Source organism: Ovis aries, chromosome 17 (genome assembly GCF_016772045.2).
Source record: "Ovis aries strain OAR_USU_Benz2616 breed Rambouillet chromosome 17, ARS-UI_Ramb_v3.0, whole genome shotgun sequence".
NCBI lineage: Eukaryota > Metazoa > Chordata > Mammalia > Artiodactyla > Bovidae > Ovis > Ovis aries.
In genome coordinates, this window is record NC_056070.1 from 11,734,193 (window position 1) to 11,752,680 (window position 18,488).

Here is an 18,488-nt window from a genome sequence, read left to right on the forward strand (position 1 = left end):
AGACATGACTTAGTGACTAAAGAGCAACAATTAAAAGTTAAAACAAAATTAGTGAAAACGAATTTCTCTAGAGACACACATGTAGAAAAACCAAGGGGCGGAAGGCGGGGAGGTAGATGAATTGGGAGATTAGGATTGACATATACAGTATTAACACTATACATAAAATAGATAACTAATGAGAACTTCCTGTATAGCTCAGGGAACTCTGCTCAGTGCTCTGTGGTGGCCTAAATGGGAAGAAATCCAAAAAAAACACAGGATATGTGTATACACATAGATGATTCACTTTACTGTACAGCAGAAACTAACAGCATTGTAAAGCAACTATACCCCAATAAAAATTAATTTTAAACACATGTACATATATATTTCTCACTCTTCCCTACTATTTACAAGCTGCCCTTAAAAATATGGAAGACTGGTCATCTCGGTCTGCTCATAGGCATAGCTAATGCTAGCACTCTGGCAAGTAACAGGGGAACTCCTCAGCTGACATACGTGTCACTGTGTGTCATACACACCCGATAACTCACCAGGGTCCCAACATTACCAGGGGAGATTGGAGCTGCCTCTTGGCCTAGTTTGGCTCACTCAGGGGGGTTTTGTTTGTTTAATGTGTGCATGTAATCTGAAGAGTACTGATGCTAAAAAGAAGGCATTTGATGCTCTAAAGTTAAACCATGAAAAAGAGAAGGCATGCTCATTTCTGGCTACTCCTAATGATGTCAGTCCAGAGGGCACCCTTAGGATTATCATTCTCCTTAAAATGAGTCTTCAGACCCACGTAGGCCCCAATTTCGGGACTAAGGTTCTTCAAAGCATGAAAATAGAAGGTCTGTCTGGCAACCAGATCAGGAAGGTTATCTATGGGGTTGGAGAAGGAAATGGTAACTCACTCCAGTATTCCTGCCTGGAAAATCCCATGGATGGAGGAGCCTGGTAGGCTACAGTCCATGGGGTCGCAAAGAGTCAGACACGACTGAGCGACTTCACTTTCTTAATGACTAAACGACCTGTTAATGAGATCTGAATCAGATCTGACCATTCTTCCTTCTCTAACGCCAAAGATAGTGCTTACTTAGTATTTACATTTTTAAGCTTCCGTTTAACAAACTTGAGACAAGACTGCTGTCCCTGTAAATTATGCATTCACTGACTCATTACCGTATTTGCTCTCCTACGCACCGCGCTGTTGATAGGTCAGGCCTGGGAAAGGCAAGTTGTTGCTGTTACATCTTTCAATCAAAAGGCAAGGTAGGTTGTTTTTCTCGGGTTCTTTGTGGGATAACTTGCACATTTACATCAGGAAGGGCTGGCTTCCGCCAGGTGTGGCCTCAGAAGGGAGTCCCCCAAAAAAACGTATAATGCACTTCCAGGGCCAGAGTCTCCGGAGGAAAAGGCCTTGGAGACCCGGGCGTAGCTGGGCCGCTCCCCGGGTATGGGGCCTCAGCCGTGTGGCCACCTAGGCGCCAGGGCGGGCCTGGGATTCCTCTACCAAAGTACGCAGTGAAGGCACCTCTGCGGCCTCTTCGCTCTGGTTTGGGGAAAAAAAGGCGACAGAGGCCCCGAAGGCAGCCATGGGAGGACCGAGCGGCTGCAGCGTGCAACCACAGCGCCGGAGGTACCCGGCGGGGCGCAGGCGAGGGTGCTGCGGGCAGGCGCGGGCTGCGGGACCCGTGGCTGCAGCGACCCGGTAGACCCTCCCCGCGGCCTGGGGGAGATCCCGGGAAGGCCCTGGCGCCCAAGTGGCGCCCACCTCGCGGCCGATCGGTGGATGAGCCTGTGGCTCCCGAGGCTCGAGGCTCGAGACGCCCCCCGCGCGGCTTCCCAAGCCCGCAGCCGCGCTCCGCCTCCCGAATGCAATTTGACCGGAGTGTCCCCGGCCGGCCGCCTAAGGCCACGGCGGCGAGGACCGAGAGGCCGAAAGAGAAAAGGGGAATGGAGTGGGGGAGGGGACCGGGAGCGAGGAAGCGGTGTCATTTCCACCAACTGGGCTCTTTCCTGACCCAGCCGCTCATCTGTCACCGCTGTCTCATTCCTGTTATTTACATCTGTCTTTAGCATTCTAATTACTCGCTTTATTACTTTAGCCTGAAGGAATCCTGTAAAAAACAACGGAGATGAGGATCCTACCGCACAATAAAACTGCCCAAAATCCCCACTGCACATTATACAGAGCACTTGAGAATATTTGTGCTGTTATATGACCTCAATATGTCCTTAGATTGATCTTATTATATCTTTCTCCCTTCTCTTTCTCCCAGTGTGTATGTGATGACTCTTTTAGGGTGTGGAGCACAAGAATAAACTGTTTAACAAATGATGAAAACAAGATTATTCTTGAAGCAGGAGATAAAGGGGGAGATGGGGTTTCTCTAAAAAGACTTTTCCAACCAACCCCATCTAGGTCCAGTTCCAGTTCCTAAACTCTTGGTTTTATTTTTCCCTTCAATCTAATAAAGTAGAGATATCTTCGCACACAGGCTTCTAAGGCTGAAAGAATCTTGGCAATTTAGAGGAGAGAATAAAATGCCTAATGTCTTTCATTATCTGGCATTAATCTCTGAGCTCCCAGAAGATCTCAGTAGGGGAAGAGAATTTAGAGATCAGAAGTGGGGTTCAAAAATCATGGTGGTTTGAATGCTTTTTTTAATGTGAGACTTAGAAGAGGGTGCAATATCTTGCTAAACCCCTGATAGCAAGATTCATGGATACACTCAATACTGGAATCCAAAGGAGGCTGATCAAACCTATCAGAAAATCCAGGACAAAATGCAGCTTTTTAACTGCTATTTATTCCTGCTAGTGGAATTATCCTTGCACTCAGTTGCAATTTTCTGCCTGTGCTAATGGTTTTCTTTATTGTGTTACACTAACACAATCTCCTCCAGAAAGAACATGACAAAATATATGGATTTTCAGATAAATAACTGAGGTAATTTATTGGCCTTTATGCTCTTCTGATGGCGTGGTTGATAGATAATGTAATAATATGTACATAATTAAGCAGGTTTACTGTACCTCAGTCAAAATAGGTCCAAGGGCAGTATCTCTGTCTTTAGGCCTATGGTTTTTCTCAAGATATTTACTTCCTCCACCTTGTGGAATAAAGGGCAGAACCTCAGGAGATAAACAGCTAGGCAATAAGTGAGGACTCAAGGTGCGAAGAAATAAGAAAGGAAAACTGGCAAATTTTCTCATAAAGGATCTTAGATTGGAGCCCATTCTTTCACACCACCCAAACCTCATAAGATTCAGTGAACTGATAAGAAATAAAATGAATCGTTGAAGACAAACATACGCCTTCCCAGAGAAACTTACACCCAGTTAGGGAGTGAGGCTTCAAAACCACCTTTGCAGGACCCAGAGACCTTCTGTCAAGAAAGCACAAAGGCTTCTGGGAAATTATTAATAGTGAACTTGGTCACCACATGCCCCTCTGCCCTGGCTTCTGGAGGTTGCCCATTCAAGGCATGGTGTACTTGCTCTTCCAAACTCATCTAAATTACATCAATAACAGAGCGCACTCTTTAATGAGCTCTCAACTTTAAAGACTTGAAGGATATTAACAAGCCGCTTGACAAATGGTGCTTAGAAGCACATTAAAGACGCTGCTAATGGAGCGCATAATGACGGCTAATTTTCGATCAGATATAAATTAGAGCCCCAACAGTTATTTGCCTTAAGGACTTTATGTAAATGATTCTGTTCTGTATAAACTGAAAAGCGAAGAGAGCCCTGCCATTTTGGCAATCCTCATGGATATGATTAATAGATCTGCAACAGAACTGGGCAGAGACAACTGATGGCATTTCCATCTAAAAGGCAGTGTGTTTAGGCAGTAAATATGATAGCTTCTAGACTTCATGTGCGCTTCTTCTTCAACCAAAAGAGTAAAAACGTCCTTGGCATCTCCTCCACATGGTTAAAGAGATTCACAAAAGAAGAGCATCGAGACTCACCTCCCTTAGACCTGTACCTCACACCCACCAAGATGCCCAGGACATATGCCCAGTCATAACTTTGTCCTACACTGGGACCCAATTCTCCATTTTATATGCTCCCTAAACACATATCCTGCATCATCATCAGAGACACAGTTCACTCTACTGAGATCTAAGCTCTAGTGATCACTGTTTTTAATCCTCTCACTGTGAAATTGCTAAAGTACTCATTCCCAGCTTTGCATGCAACTCAAGTCCTCCAAGAGCATGCTGGGAACAGGAAGGGATCGGGAGAAGGAAAGTGAAGGGGAGGAGTAGGGGGTGAGGGGGGGAATGATGAAGAGGTTCGAAGAAGGGGAGTGGAAAAGAATGTGAGAGCAGAAGGGGCTCAGGCAGGAAAGATGAGAGGAACTGTAATATCTAAGCAATTTAAAGTGGAGGAAATATTTTGGGGCTTTGCTTTTTCTTTGCTCGTTTGTTTCTCTTCTGAGCCTCCACATTTTAAGTGTTAAGTCTCAAGCCATCAGAATGAATAAAATGGTTTGGGGACTGATTCTACAAATTGATTTCCTTCCAGCCTATTCCTGCTCTGGTGGTTCCTATAAAGCCTGGAAGAAGAGTTACCCCAAGATGGTGTCATCTGTGTCCAGTTTCTTCTTCAGCACATCTGCTTGGTGTCAGCTGGGGTGGATGTCATGTTTAAGGCTGGGATTGCTTACAGTTACAACTGGCAGCAGTTTCATGAATAACATCCCTTCCTGGACAAGAGGAGAAAAAGTTTGTGTAAGAGGAAGATTGCAAAACCTGACAAACCAGAGAACTCTAGCTTGTCAATGATTTATTCCTACAAGTAAAAAAAAAAAAAAATACCAAAAAAGCAAAACTTCAGTCTTTCTGCTGCAGGGAAGTCAAGTATTACTGCATCTCAGGGCAGTTTTCTCTGTCTTACACACACCAGATAAATGTGGACTTGGGGGAGGGGTCATTTTTTATAAGCAACTCTTAGGCAGTGTTCAAGTTAAAACAGAAATCCTGCCTCAACAAGGGAACTATTTCTACCAGTGACACCAGCTTCTAAGATTTCCTCATCCAAGCCATTTGAGAGATGAGAGCAATGACAAGCGGGCAAGGGAGGGGAAAATGGAAGGGTGATGGGTTGCTCGTTAAAAGAGATTCCTCCTAGACTGATTAAATCATTTTATCTTGCAGTAACTGATACCTATTAGCCAGGAGTAAATGGTGGAGAGTAAGGATGCTTCTTACCCTCATTACTGAGTTATGAAGTAGTTTTAAATGGGGGCACAATAAATAAGATTCTTCTCATCTTCCATTAAGTCTGTCTACTCTTCCCTCTGACCCTCCTCTCCAGTCACACGCACCTCAGGAGCTAAAGGCACATGCAGGAAACCTCTGGACATTTCTTCTCCCCACCGGTATAGGATTCTGTAGCAATGGGAGCAAAGCAGAAAGAGCAACCTCAGCTCTCATTTTGTCTGCCAGCAACATCCGGCTCCCCTCTGTTTTCCACTGGCTATCAGATGCTCTGTGTGATGGCAGAATTGGGTGGTAAAAACTAACACTGAAAAATAAAACTTGGAGTTATGGGACCACCAAAATGAATCACAAAACTGCAGAATTCTTATCTCACTGGATTGTGAGAGGGAAAATTGCTGGGTTTTTCAGGATGGCAAGTGATGTTTGGCGTATTTCAGCTCGGAGAAACGCTTCTTCTTCCACTTTGTTCTCCTGCTCAGAGTGGATAATTCATGTCACCTTTAGGGGATTTTGTGATTTTTATTTACAATGAATGAGCTCATATTATCAAGACTAATTCCCAGCTACACGTAGTACTTCCACTTCTCCTGGAGACACATGGAGGATACCTGACTCAATGGAGCCGATATGGTTCCCTGTGATGTGCCTTTTCTGTGTTATGATAGCTCCCTTTTCTTCGGGGGCATTGACACTGTCTAACTTAGGGAGAAGGCAGACCAGATGTGGTCACTCTGCATGTCTGCCTCTCCCCAGGGAGAGGAAGGTATCATTTCCTATTAACCACCCATCTCCCTGAAATTCCCTTTTTCCCTGTTCACCTCCCAAACTCTGAGTGAATTCCCGAGAGGGGAAGTGGGGGCTGGAGGGTGTGTGGGGGGCGGGGGAGGGAGCTAAATCTTACTGAAAAAGAAAGCAGCATGAGGGGAGGGGAAATCAATGAAATTATTTAGGAATTGGAAGGATGGGCCCCTCTGACAGTACTAATTAAAAGCTCTCAGGGCTGCAAAGTGAAAAGTTGAGGAAAGAGCAACTTGCCAAGTGATTCTTCACTAACCCATTTAGGGCCATTTCTGGAAAGCCAGAGACTTAATTTAGGGACGTGAATCCCACATCCTCAAAAATGACTTTCCTCTCAGAAGGTGTCAGAAGTCCTAGTTGGGCAGCGAGGGCCTGAGTTCTCTTCTCCACTCACCCCCATCTCCACCCCAAAGACCAACAGTTCTGGAGGAAGTGGAGAAAGTGGTTGCCTTCATTCTGGTTCCCGGTAAAGATTGTTAGTTACCACCTCAAAGTTGGTGTCGAAATGACACAACCAGTGAGCCAGGCCACCCTCTTTGAAAGCCATGCCTGAAGCACTGAACTCTGATTTCTCAGGGCCCCCTGATCTAATCCCGGCTCCCCCATCCCGGCTGAGCGCAGCACCCGCCGGCCTGGTCCTCGCGATCTTCCCGGGCGACACAGACGGTTTCCGCCCCATCTCACCCGCGGAGCCGGAAACGCTGCCCCCGAGACACCATATTTTAGCTCCCCGCCAAGGCAGGATAGGCCGCGAGGACACACACCTGCGGCAAACAGAAGGTCAGAACCTGTCGGCACTCTAAAAGAGGCCCGCAGGGAGCCTGGAGCATCTTCCTAGGGGAACCGCGTGGCTTGGATAGACTAAGGAGAGATTTGGGGTGAGTTTGAAGTTTCACCCAGGCAGGCGCGCCCCAGGGAACGGTCTGAGTGTAGCTCTGTGTTGGTCTGTGAATGTCCAGCTACGCGTGTGTTGCTGGATGACCACAAGCCAGGGAAAGAGGATCTCTCCTTCTCTTCCGGTCTGTGGCTTCAGGCCAAGCCCGCGGAGGCTCGGGGTACTGCGGCCGGAAGTGTGGCTCCCCACGCTGCAAAGTAATTTGGTTCATCTAGGACTAGAGCAGAAAAGGTGATGACGATTCTGGGCGAGGGTCAGATTCTGGCCTTCCTGCGAAGTCTACCCTTACGTCCTTACAACATGTCTGGATATTTGTCCTGCTGTTGAACTTGGAGCATAAGGTGACTCCCTCCACCACCACCACGCCCAAAGGGATTACTGTCTTCCCTCACCTCCACTACCAACACTTTACACCACTATGCCAATAATTCCCCAAACCAAGGACCCACTCTAGAAATCAGGGAGCTTCCACCCCGTTTAACCAAAATGCACAGAGATGCAGACTGCCATTTAGCAAAGCCCCAGAGGCCCACTGAGAAAGTGGGACTTTCTTTCCCACTGTGTATTAACCCTCCATCTCCCAATGAGTCCACCAACCTCCCAGTCACACAGGCTTTCGGAAAATTTACTGCCCCAGCCACTCATGCAGAAGATGTGACCTTATGCCTGTCAAGCGCTTACAAACGCGTCAATTACTTGTTTGTTTTATTCTTTTTAACCAAAGCTCATTGATTAACAGGACTACTCTGGCATCTTACAAGTATTCCAAAAGCCAGTTGGCTTCTTTCAAAAATGTTGGACACAGACTTCTGATTTTCTGGTGGCCTTCCATTACTCAGGGAAACCTGGAAACTACAAGAGAACCCGCTGGCCAGAAACAAGAAACGAAACTCACCAGTAGACACAGATGAGACTCTGAATATGCTCCCAGGGCCTAGATAACGGGAGGGTTTGGGGGAAAGGTTTATGAAAAATTATGCCTAAATTTTAAAGATCCACTACTCAGACCCTGGTGTGGGGGAGGGTGTGGGGGGGGACGGTGTTGGGGGGTGGGGAACGGTGTGGGGGGGGCGGTGGGGGGGCGGTGTGGGAGGGGGGCCGGTGTGTATGAGGGGGCAGGTTTCTGATGGCTACGGCGGGGTCTGGGGACGGGGGAGGGCTCTCGCTTTCCGCCGAGTGACAGCTGGAGTAATGGCTGCAGGGCCAGAGCGGAGGTTGGGGGGCGGGTGAGGCTGGGTGGGGGCAGTAATTACTAGCCCGGCTTACCCGCCTCGCTACTTTAGAGCGAACACGTTCTTTTTGAGCGTCCCCTGCGCGCTCGGCCCTAGCGCGGCCTCGGGGCATCCTGGAGCCTGAATTGGGGGCTGGAGAGCGAGGGGGAAGTGCTAGAGGACTTTAAATCGTGGCTCCTAAAAGGCTTCTCAACTAGAAGGTCCCCAAGGCCTCACCCTTGCAGGCCTGTGGAGTAAAAGAAGACCGAGCAGAGACTGCTCCGTGCCCAGCAGCCCTCAACGACCGGGCCCGCATTAGTGCCCCGGCAGAAAGTGAGGGGTGGGGGTAGACGCTGAAGCGGGTAGCCGCCTGGAAAACGGTGATCCATTTGATCGGGTTGCACAGGACCGAAACCTTTCCACGCGGGTGGAACGAAAGGCGAGGCCAGGTCTCAGCCTACACCCCCCACCTCCCCTCCCGGCCCACTGAGCGCAAACCCTCAGAGGGCGCGCCCGCTCCCTTGGGCCCCAGAACCCTGAAGTTAAGCGTCCGCCGAGGGATCCGCGCTGGGGAGGGCGGAGAGGAGGGGTGAGGAGTCGGGGCTAGGTTCTCCACCTCCTCCCGCCGCCTCCCTCCCGCAGGCTGGAAGCCTCACGTAGTCTGGGATTTTTTCAGAATAATTGATGGGTCCAGTTCTCCAGAGCTTTCCCGGTGAGAGCGCGGCAGACCGCGCTAGAATTTAAATAGACGTGATTAGTAAAATGCAAGGGGGCGAGGAGCCTGGGCAGCTTTTTCTCGCAGGTTCCTGGCTGCGCGCCTGGTAAGGCGGCTGTTACCCGCCCCCCGCCGCCCCCAGGCTCTAGGGGCCACGCGGGGCCAGGGCAAGCGCGTCCAGCTGGGAGGGCGGCTCTGCTCCCCACTCCCTAACACTGTGGCTCTAACACTCGGCCCCTCCCAGCCAGTTTCTCAGCAGCTTGCACCCCGAACTGGAGGAGAGGGGAGTTAGGGCTGGCAGGGAACCCGAGACCGGCGGGTACAAAGTGGTGGGAAGCCAGCGGGTGGGTGCGAAGATCTCGGTTCCTCCGCACCGCCGGAGCGGGCCAGGCGAGCACGAAGCCCTAGCCTTGAGCAGAGGCAGGCCTCTCAGTGATCACGGTTCCCGCGTCCTGCTTCTCAGTCTCACTCCTCCCCACCCCTACCTCCGCCCTCACTGGTAGCCCTTGCTCCTGGCTGCTGAGACCGCAAACCCCGGTCTCAGAACTCAAGGCGCCCCTTCACTTACCCAAAGCTCTAAGAAGGTCCCCTCCACAAAGAAGTGACCTAGGCTGGGGAAAGCCTTCGCCTTCGCTCCCTCTCACATCCCTATCTCATCGATTTGTTCCTGAAAAGGGGGCTGTGCATTCTTATAACATCTACAGCCAATTAATATTGCATTAACTCTATTTAAAAAAAAAAAAAAACACAAAAGCACCAGAATACTGCACCCTATCAAAGCCATCTATTATTCACGGAAATGTAATTGGAGACCTAAGATATGTGTTATGGGCCAGTGGAGGAAAACAGAGTCGTGACAATATTTCAGAAAGGAAGGGAATCCGAGGGTATCTAATATTTAATTTCAAGTCTGTGGTTTTCTAATTCGAGATTAAAAGCAGTCACGTCTTTGAAGCCAGACAGTTGGTATAAATGTACAGTTAAAATATTCTATTCCTTGGTCCCTAGACAGAGCTCTCTGCTCGTCCCAGGCTTCATTAAATTTTTATTATCATCCCAGACTAGAGCAGGGAATGAGCGGAAAGACTGTCCATCTAATTGCAATTGATAAAAAAAAAAAAAGCTCTTAGATTTTCCCCCTCATTTTAATATATTAACAGCAGTTTTCTTCGTATGTCCAGTCTTTCTTAGCCCTGTGATGTACACACTTTGTCACATGGATACATTTCCCACTTTCCAACAGGCATGGAGCTTGGCTGTCTTCTCTGCCCTTTGAGAAAGCCTGGGGGTGGGGGTGGGGGGTTGTTGATGGGAGTGGAGGGAGAAAGGGTAGTGGAAACTGGCTTCAGAAAGTGATACTATATGCTGAGGGTTGTGGGGGGGGGAGGTGACATCAGTTCTTGAAGCATCTGGTGAAAGATCAACGTGAGACAACATTTGCACAAAGCTGGTTCTTCCAGTGGCACGATGAAAGCATATTGTTACCCAAACAAAACAAACAGATTATTAGACCAGGCTGCACTTTTTGACAGCCTTTCCACTGTGTGGGATGAAAGCAAGGCGTAATATTTTCATTTTATTTCTTTCTCACTGCTGCCCCCAAACACACACACACCCCCACCCCTCAAACCGTTTGTTCTTGAGCCTTCTTCCTGTGCTACTTATCTGTCACACCAGAGGACTAGGATGTGTGTGTGTGTGTGTGTGTGTGTGTGTGTGTGTGTGTTCAAGAAGCCTGTCTCAACAAGGGTACTTCAAAAAAAAATTGAAACTGGTATAAATAAAGCTTTTCATCTCCAGGCAGAATAAAACCCACAGTTTGCTTTCTGAGCAGCTTCCTATTATCACATCGCCACTTAATTTTATTTCTATTCTCTCCAAGTTAAATAGAAAGACTGGCTCACAAGGGAGCTGCCATGTGCCTACAGACTGGGGATGTCAAGCAGAGAGACTCACTGTGCAAAGTTAATTTCAATTCCCGAGGAGGATTTCACATTCCGGCTGGCTGTGACCCACAGTAATTAGCTGAGATAACTAATGATTACTTACTTATTCCTTGTAATTATCTGGATTTAATAATTCGCTGTGTAATTTATTAATTCGCTCATAATAGCCTTTCAGGACTGGGAATGGCTCCTTTAAAGGAGCAAAGCAGGGGGAAATTTAGTGATTTTTTTCTCATTGTCATAAATCTGTCTCCTGACAAATGTAGACTTCAGAAACATTTCTATCATCATAACTATCCAGGAACCTTTGTCTTCCTTTTTGTCCTACCAGGATACCAATCCAACTTCTTCTTCTTTTTTTTTTTTTTTTTCCTTCTGTTGCAGGCCCTCTCCTTAAGATCAAATGAAAAGTAAAGTGTAGTTTTAAGTTCTAATGTAGACCATTTACCTAGCAATATAAATTGTTGTTGCCAAACAATTGAAAGGATGAATTTCTAAACTTACTGTCATAGCTTGCTTAGAAAAATTTGAGATTCATTCTCTGAATAATATGTCTTTTAAGATCAAGCAAATTTTTTAATGCCTTTTCCACCAACTCTTAAAGAGCTGCCCCAACAGATGAAATTATGAATTGATTCATTTAAAGTTTAAAATAAAGTATTTTTACCCCCTCCCCGAAATTCCAGTTCTCTTGGCAAAAATAAAGATCTAGAATCTCTCCTTGATAATAAAAGACTTATATATTGTTTTTTATTTTTAAAATACATTTTCTAGAAGTTAGGATAGGGTTCCTTTGAACATAAAGCCCAATTACTTCATTTGCTTTTCATAGTTCCATTATATTTCCCCAAGCTGTATGTCAATGAAACTCAATCTATAAAGGATTGACCAACTTATTTAATGTCAAATATCAAAAGAAAGTTGCATTCTTTCTGGATAATAGTATTATCCAGTTGGTATAGATTGTACTTAACTATCAACCAGGCCTTAACGATCTTTGCTATTCTCCTTTCCACTTTAAGGAGTCACTTACTCCTTTCCATTTTAGACTTAAATGATTACACCAAAAAAATGCAATCATTTGCCATTAAAGAAGTTAAAAGAAAATAAACTACATAGTTCTGAAACATCAGATTGAGGAAGGCTAGGTGTGTGGCTAAGTCAATTCATAAAATATCTTTTTCCAATAAAATAGTCATTGTGTACCTTAGGAGAAAAAATTAGGAAATGAGTCATGAATACCAATAGATTTGATTAATATGACAAGGATCGTCAGGCACAATCTGCTATTTATCCATCTGACTATTTTGAAAGCCAATATCAAATGGATATTTCTCAACAATTTGTACACAGTTCCTTCTTGCCTTACCTTTAATTTTGTCTTTAAGACCAAGCCTCTTCTTTTCAAATCCCTTTGTTTCGGTATTTCTCTGTAACTATCACTAATACAAAACTTTCAGAATACATTTCTTGTAAAATTTCCACTTTTTAATAAAATAAGCATGTTTAAGCAGGCTTAAATAATAGATAAAATTTCCATTTTGTAGGCAAGAAAGGTTTTTTTACTCTTATAATAACATAAAGAAGATGAACTTAAAATGTGATAGTTGTAAAAGTCCAGGAACACAGGAGACAAAGAACACTTAATGAATGAAGTATATCTAGGCCTTCACTCAACTGTTGGAGTAAATGGATAGTTGCTTTTTCACTTCACTTACAAAACCTTAGGACAAGCATGCAACATGGAAGCTATCATATATTTCAAAATGCACTAAAAAGAACACCTCTGCTATTTCTATCCATTATATTTCTCAGTTTCTACTATTTTACCAGATTTTTCTCTTCATTTAAACATGTTATATTTGTTGAGAGAAAATACAAGCACACCTATCTGTCTTTCGCCTAACTGACTCCCCTTTCTCCTAACACACACTAGATAACAGCTACACGTAGGAGGAAGGAGGTGTTATTTATTGAAGATAATTTTTATCCTTGATCAGAAGTCTGGTTTGCTATATATTCAAACCACTTAATTCATTTTCTCCACTCAAGAAAAAGTAAGCAAGCAGAAAGCTCTCCTACTGGCTAGAACTGTACAGTCAAACGTTGGAGCAAGAATGAGTCATGTGGTTACTATCCGTGGTGCTGAAATCAGTATCCGTTACAGTGAGATTGAAGGTAGGCTGAAAGACTTTCAGGAAAACTGAATCTAATAACAGGCGGTAAAGTGGAGGAATGGGGCAATCAGCCTTCAAAACACAGAAATAAAATCAAACCATCAATATCACTATATGTGGGATTACAATTTTTTCTTTTAAATCCCACAACTTTCTATATTTCCTTAGATATCTTTGCAGTGTATCTGGTTATTTCTAAATGGACATATGAATTTTGTTCTTTGGGTTATCTTTTTTATTTCAGCAATAGAGAAAGAAGTCTTTTCACCCATTATCCTTCCAACTTTCATAACTCTTTTTGTTACTTCTGAAAGTCATAATCAATTTTCCAACCATACTTAGTTCCAACTTGAGCCACTATAACAGTTTTCATTGGCACATGGGATATTTTGTAACCTCATCCTCAAAATAAGAAATGTTCCAAGACAGTTCCATATTCGAGGGATAACATCTCAGGTTAGCAGAATTACCCATGGAGGATGGCCTGTTTTCTCCCTCTTGTTGGACCTATAACTCACATGATATTTTAATAATAGAAATAATATAAATATCTAAACCAGAACTTTCCTGGGAAAAAAGACTTTAAAAACTTAATATGTTGCCCAACTGTTGTAAGAAGTCTGAAAATTATTAAAATTGGTGAGGAGGTTTCTTGAAACTAGGATCAGAAAAAGAAAAGTTGATGTATCAAATGGGCAGAATTTCTTTGTGCCAGACCTCTAGTAGACAGCTTTCACCAACTTTGATGTCTGGATGAGTCATAGAAAGGGGGCAAAGTTTTGCTTCCCTAACCACCTAAGATTTCTTCCTCAGCCCCACTCTGCCTCTTGCAGAATGTGACTTTCCTTAAAGGCCATGGAAAAAGAGAGAGAGAGAGAGACGCTTTACTTCATAACCCAGTAACCTAGGTGCTTCCTGCTCTGACTGTGGAGCACTGCTCTTTAGGAGTGGTGACTGGACTGAGAAGTATAGTGGGTTATCCCCTAGGCCTCAGCCAGGGTGTCCCACTCCCCCAAACAGGCCTTAACATTCGCCACACCCAGCCTCCCAGTGCTGCTAAAAGCTGAACTGAGCTCCCTTCTACCTTTTACCTATGCAATATCTCTGCTCATGAAGATTCTCTTCGCAGAATTTTGCCCATCTGGAAAAAGAACTCCAAGTGAAGTATTTGGAGCCAAATGTTATGACCTTATCTGCCCAGAAAAGCAAAGCACCCTGTGAGATGAGCTTGGCTATCATAAACCCTGGTGTTTTCTACTTTCCTAGAGAAACTCCCTCCACTAAATCCAAGTCAAACTTGGCAACAATCAATGCATAATAAACCATCAAAATGTGTTTCTGCTTTAAAAAAAAATCCCTCATCAAAATAGTTCCCATGTAAATGATTTAAAACAACATCACATTTTAAAAGCCATTTAATTTTAATAGCATATTTTAATGAAAAAAGCAGCATACTTTGCCAATAAAACATTAAAGTCATCTCTTCAATGAAAGACAATCAAACAACACCAAAAATAACTTAGTACATTACCATAGTAAATAAACCATCTATTAACAAAAACAGGAAACCAGGTCATATACAGAATTCAAGACTTCAGAGAGCCTTAAATGGAACAGCAATACAGCAAAATTTGTAAGAATATATCTATATGTGCATCATTTTGAATGAAATATTTACAATAGATAAGGTACCAGTCATCATGTACCTATTTTTTTGTTGTTGTTGTTCCAAAAGAATTCTACCAAACAATGTGAATTTACAAGCAGTGCACTGTCTTTCTTATAGTTCAAATTAGTTTTTCTACAAACAAACCTCCAAAAGGAAAAACAGAAGGAGGAAGGATTCTTGTAAATGTTAAAATGTAGTCCACAAAGCAACTGAAAACTAGAAGACTGAAACACCTTGGTGAAATCTTAAAATCTGGAAGGGCAAACACCAAGTGCCAAATGCAGCTAAAGCTAGAAAATGATGCATCACACTCATGCTTCCAACTGCTTGACTTCTCTCCCATTAGAGGGGTGTGTGTGTGTGTGTGTGTGTGAGTGAGTGAGAGAGTGCGTGTGTAGCAGGGACAGTGTGGGAATCCCCATTAAATATGTAACAAAGTAAACAATACTTTGGACCGTGAATCAGGTCTATACGGTTAAGACATCCATTACTGAGTATTGACTCACAAATCAGAACACTACCAGTGAAAACAAAGAAAAAAACAATCTTCATTCAAAGTGAGAATATACAAATAGGCCAAAAGGAACACAGTATAAGAGGAAAACTGTATAAATTCAGTAAACTCATTAAACATAAAAAAATTTTAACGTCACTAGCTATACATCCCCCCGTTTGTTAAGACTAAAGTTTAATTAATTAGAATGTGCACAAATTAAGTTGCTAGAGAGATAAATTAATAATTTACAGAGGGTTGTTCAGCAATAATCTAATAATAGCTTTCAAGATCAGTGAACACAGAAGGCGCAACTCCTTTCTTAGGCATTAACACTTCAGAGAAGGAAGAAGGGGGTAAGAACCACAATAAAAATATATATATAATATACAGTGTAAATGCAGAAAATCTGCCATCTTTTTTTTTTAATTCAAAATACTTTAGAGATGTCTCTATCACATTAAGCATCAACTCTAGTTTAAAGTTTCAGTCCTGAATCAATTTCTACTTCTGAAAAATAGCTGCAAAGTGTACTTTTAAACTTGAACAAGGGTGACGTCTTTAGGAATAAAAACAAATCTTACTTGATCATTCTGGGGGCCTTTTAAAAGGCTCTCTCGTCTGCTTTCCTGCAAACAGCCAGCTCCAGACTTCCAGACTTCCTCTGAAGAGGCCGAGGTGCCTTTTCCGAGTGGGTGGGGTCGAAAGGGACAACTTTGCTACAACTTGACAAATCCCTTCTTTTGTTTTTCTTTCCTTTGAGAAATCGTTTCACATTCTCACCGGGCTTGGGCTCAGTAGCTCACGCGTTCGCTCGTGCTCCAATCCTCGCTTTCTCTGGATTCACATTTACTGGAATTGTTTTCTGGTTGCGAAAAATGGAAAGAAAAGAGGCAAGAGGGGTGGGGGTGGGGGGAGAGATGAGGAGGGGGCCTGTCCCTGGAGAGGCCTAAAGTGGGTCTCCTAAATGCCCGCGGAATATTTCATTCTTTTCTGTTTCTGCCTCTGGTTGCAGAACCAGACGCGCACCACGTTTTTCTTAAGGTCCAGCTTCTCGGCGATCGCGGCGATCTTTTCGGAGGAGGGCCGCGGCTGGATGGCGAAGTAGGCTTCCAGCGAACGCTTCTCTGGCGCCGCGATGGACGTGCGCTTGCGCTTCTTCTCCGCGCCGTTGAAGAGCTCCGGCTTGGTGAGCTTCTCCCGGTGAGACTTCTCCGCCTCCTCTAGCCACGCTTGCAGGATGGGCTTGAGCGCGATCATGTTGTTGTGCGAGAGCGTGAGAGACTCGAACCTGCAGATGGTGCTCTGGCTGAGCGAGCCCACGCCGGGGATCTTGAGGTTGGCCAGCGCGGAGCCCACATCGGCCTGGGTCACCCCCAGCTTGATGCGTCGCTGCTTGAAGCGCTCGGCGAATGCCTCCAGGTCCCGGGGGTCGGCGTCCACGTCGCTCATGCAGCCCATGTGTGAGGGCAGCCCGTGCGCGTGGGCCATGCTGAGAGCAGCTTGGTGCATGGGGTTCATGGTAGCCATGTGCGGCGCGTGAGCTGGAGTGGACACCACGGCGCCGTCGGGGCCCGCCATGGCACCCAGCGCCAGGCCGGGACTCAGGTGCTCCAGCAGCTCGCCCTCCAGCGCCTGGTGCGGCTGATGGTGGTGATGGTGGTGATGATGGTGGTGGTGGTGCGTGCCCGCCAACGCGGACGGGTGCGAGATGGGCACCGACGAAGAGGAGGCAGCCGACGTGCACGGGATGGTATTCATGGTGTGGTAGGTGGCGTCCGGCTTGAAGGGGCTGTGGTGGGGCGGATGATGGTGGTGGCTCTTGCTCTGGGAGACGATGTCCACCGCCGCCAGAGCCTCGGCGCGGGCCAGCAGACTCTCATCCAGCCCGCCGAATATATTGCTCTGCAATTGCAAGTAAAAGGCACACATTACTCTCAGCAGGGAATTGTGCGCACTCTCTCCGGAAGCTCCGGCCCAGCGCTCCGCACCGCCGCCGCGCCTACAACATTCCCAGAACGTTAAAATAATAATAGTAATAATGATAATAATAATCCTGAAACTAGCGGGTGAGGAGGAGAAGAGGGCAGCCACGGAGAGAAACCAAGAATGCACGAGGAGGAGGAAAGTGAGCCTGCAAACACAACACAACAACACGCGCACAGGCAACATTCCAGGTCATAAAAATTAATATGAAAGGAAAGACCCGCTGAATACATAAGCGAGAGAGAGGGGGGAAAATTGGTTGGAGGTGTGGGGTGATTTGCTGTGCAGACATGAAAAAAACATCAAGCAGATAAAGGGGGCTGTCAAAATGTGCCTTTAAGCGGTGATTATGCAGAAATACGCACCGGTGGGGTTGGAAGACACGCTCTCCGCATCGCCTCGGAGCCCCCGCCGCTGCCGCCGCTGCTGCCGCTGCTGCTGGAGCTGCTGCTCCGGCCTCCACCGCCCCCGCCACTCCCGCCGCCGCCGCCAGCATTGCTCGAGCTGCTCGGAGAGCTGGCGGAGGGCGCCGCGGGTGCAGAGGACCCGGGCGAGGCGCTGTGCAAGGCCGAGTACTTGGGCTCCACGTGCAGGCTGCCGCCGTGCGGCATGCTGAACGCCTGCTTGCTGTTCAAGGACATCATCATCATCTTCCCCGCCCGCTCGGGCGCCGGTCCGAGGCGCACGCACTGGCTCCGGCTGCTGGGACCCTCCCGAGAAGTGCTGGGCGAGAGCCGAAGCGGGGAAGGGCGATGCAAAGTTGTGCTCACTCGCCACCGCCCCGAGCTCTGCGCGCCTGGGCCCGGCTACGCGCTCCACCGCTGGCTACTGAGGTCAGTCTGAGCGGATGCTGGGCTCGGCTTGGCGCTGGCTGCAGAACCTGGGCGCCCGAAACTGCCCCCGCTCTTCGCGGCCGCAGAGTTATACTCCCCTCTCCCCGCGCCTGCCCCCGCACACTCCGCCCTCCCTCCCTCCCGCGCGCCTCCGCCCTCCCCTGCCTGGAAGCGCCGGTTTCTCCTGCTCGGATTCTAGCGTCGCCCCTGCTCCCTCTTGGCTTCTTCCAGGCTTTGGTCCTTTCTGCTCTCCTGACACCCCCCCTCCCCTTACCCCCGCCGCTCCCCTCCCCGCGCCCTCCGCCTCCCCTTCCTGCCCCCGCCCGCGCGCTGACGCCGCCGTCCCTTCCCCGCGCCCCACAGCACTCACTCACAGCAGTCCCCTGCTCAACTCTACCGGGCTGGCCAGGTCTGCGCTCCAGTCGCTGGGCGGTTCCTACCTAAGAGCCGACCTCCAGCCCCTCCGGCTTCCTGAGCCCAGTATGCGCCTCGCCGGGAAAAGAAACTGCTAACTAAAGTTGCGGGTCGACGCGGCCTCGGCTG

The 18,488-nt window shown here is 46.8% G+C and overlaps 1 protein-coding gene and 1 long non-coding RNA gene across 2 annotated transcripts; one reads left to right on the forward strand and one right to left on the reverse strand.

Moving 5' to 3' along the window:
• The first annotated feature begins 1,145 nt into the window (after positions 1-1,145).
• On the forward strand, positions 1,146-5,275 carry LOC121816914 (uncharacterized). Its single transcript, XR_006056627.1, has 2 exons — positions 1,146-1,257; positions 4,525-5,275. It is a non-coding gene; the product is annotated as an uncharacterized LOC121816914 (long non-coding RNA).
• A 10,709-nt stretch (positions 5,276-15,984) lies between these two features.
• Positions 15,985-17,860, reverse strand: POU4F2 (POU class 4 homeobox 2). Its single transcript, XM_060401372.1, has 2 exons — positions 17,497-17,860; positions 15,985-17,128 (listed from the first exon to the last, which is right to left on the reverse strand). Exons 1-2 carry the CDS (start codon positions 17,760-17,762, stop codon positions 16,090-16,092), a joined length of 1,305 nt encoding a protein of 434 aa, XP_060257355.1. The 5' UTR covers positions 17,763-17,860; the 3' UTR covers positions 15,985-16,089.
• Between the last annotated feature and the right edge of the window lie 628 nt (positions 17,861-18,488).

Coding starts and splice junctions, on each gene's coding strand:
- POU4F2 (XM_060401372.1), bottom strand. CDS start 17,762: ATGATGATGATGTCCTTGAACAGCAAGCAGGCGTTCAGCATGCCGCAC. Junction 17,129..17,496: donor TCCGAGGCGATGCGGAGAGC/GTGTCTTCCAAC, acceptor GGAATGTTGTAG/GCGCGGCGGCGGTGCGGAGC.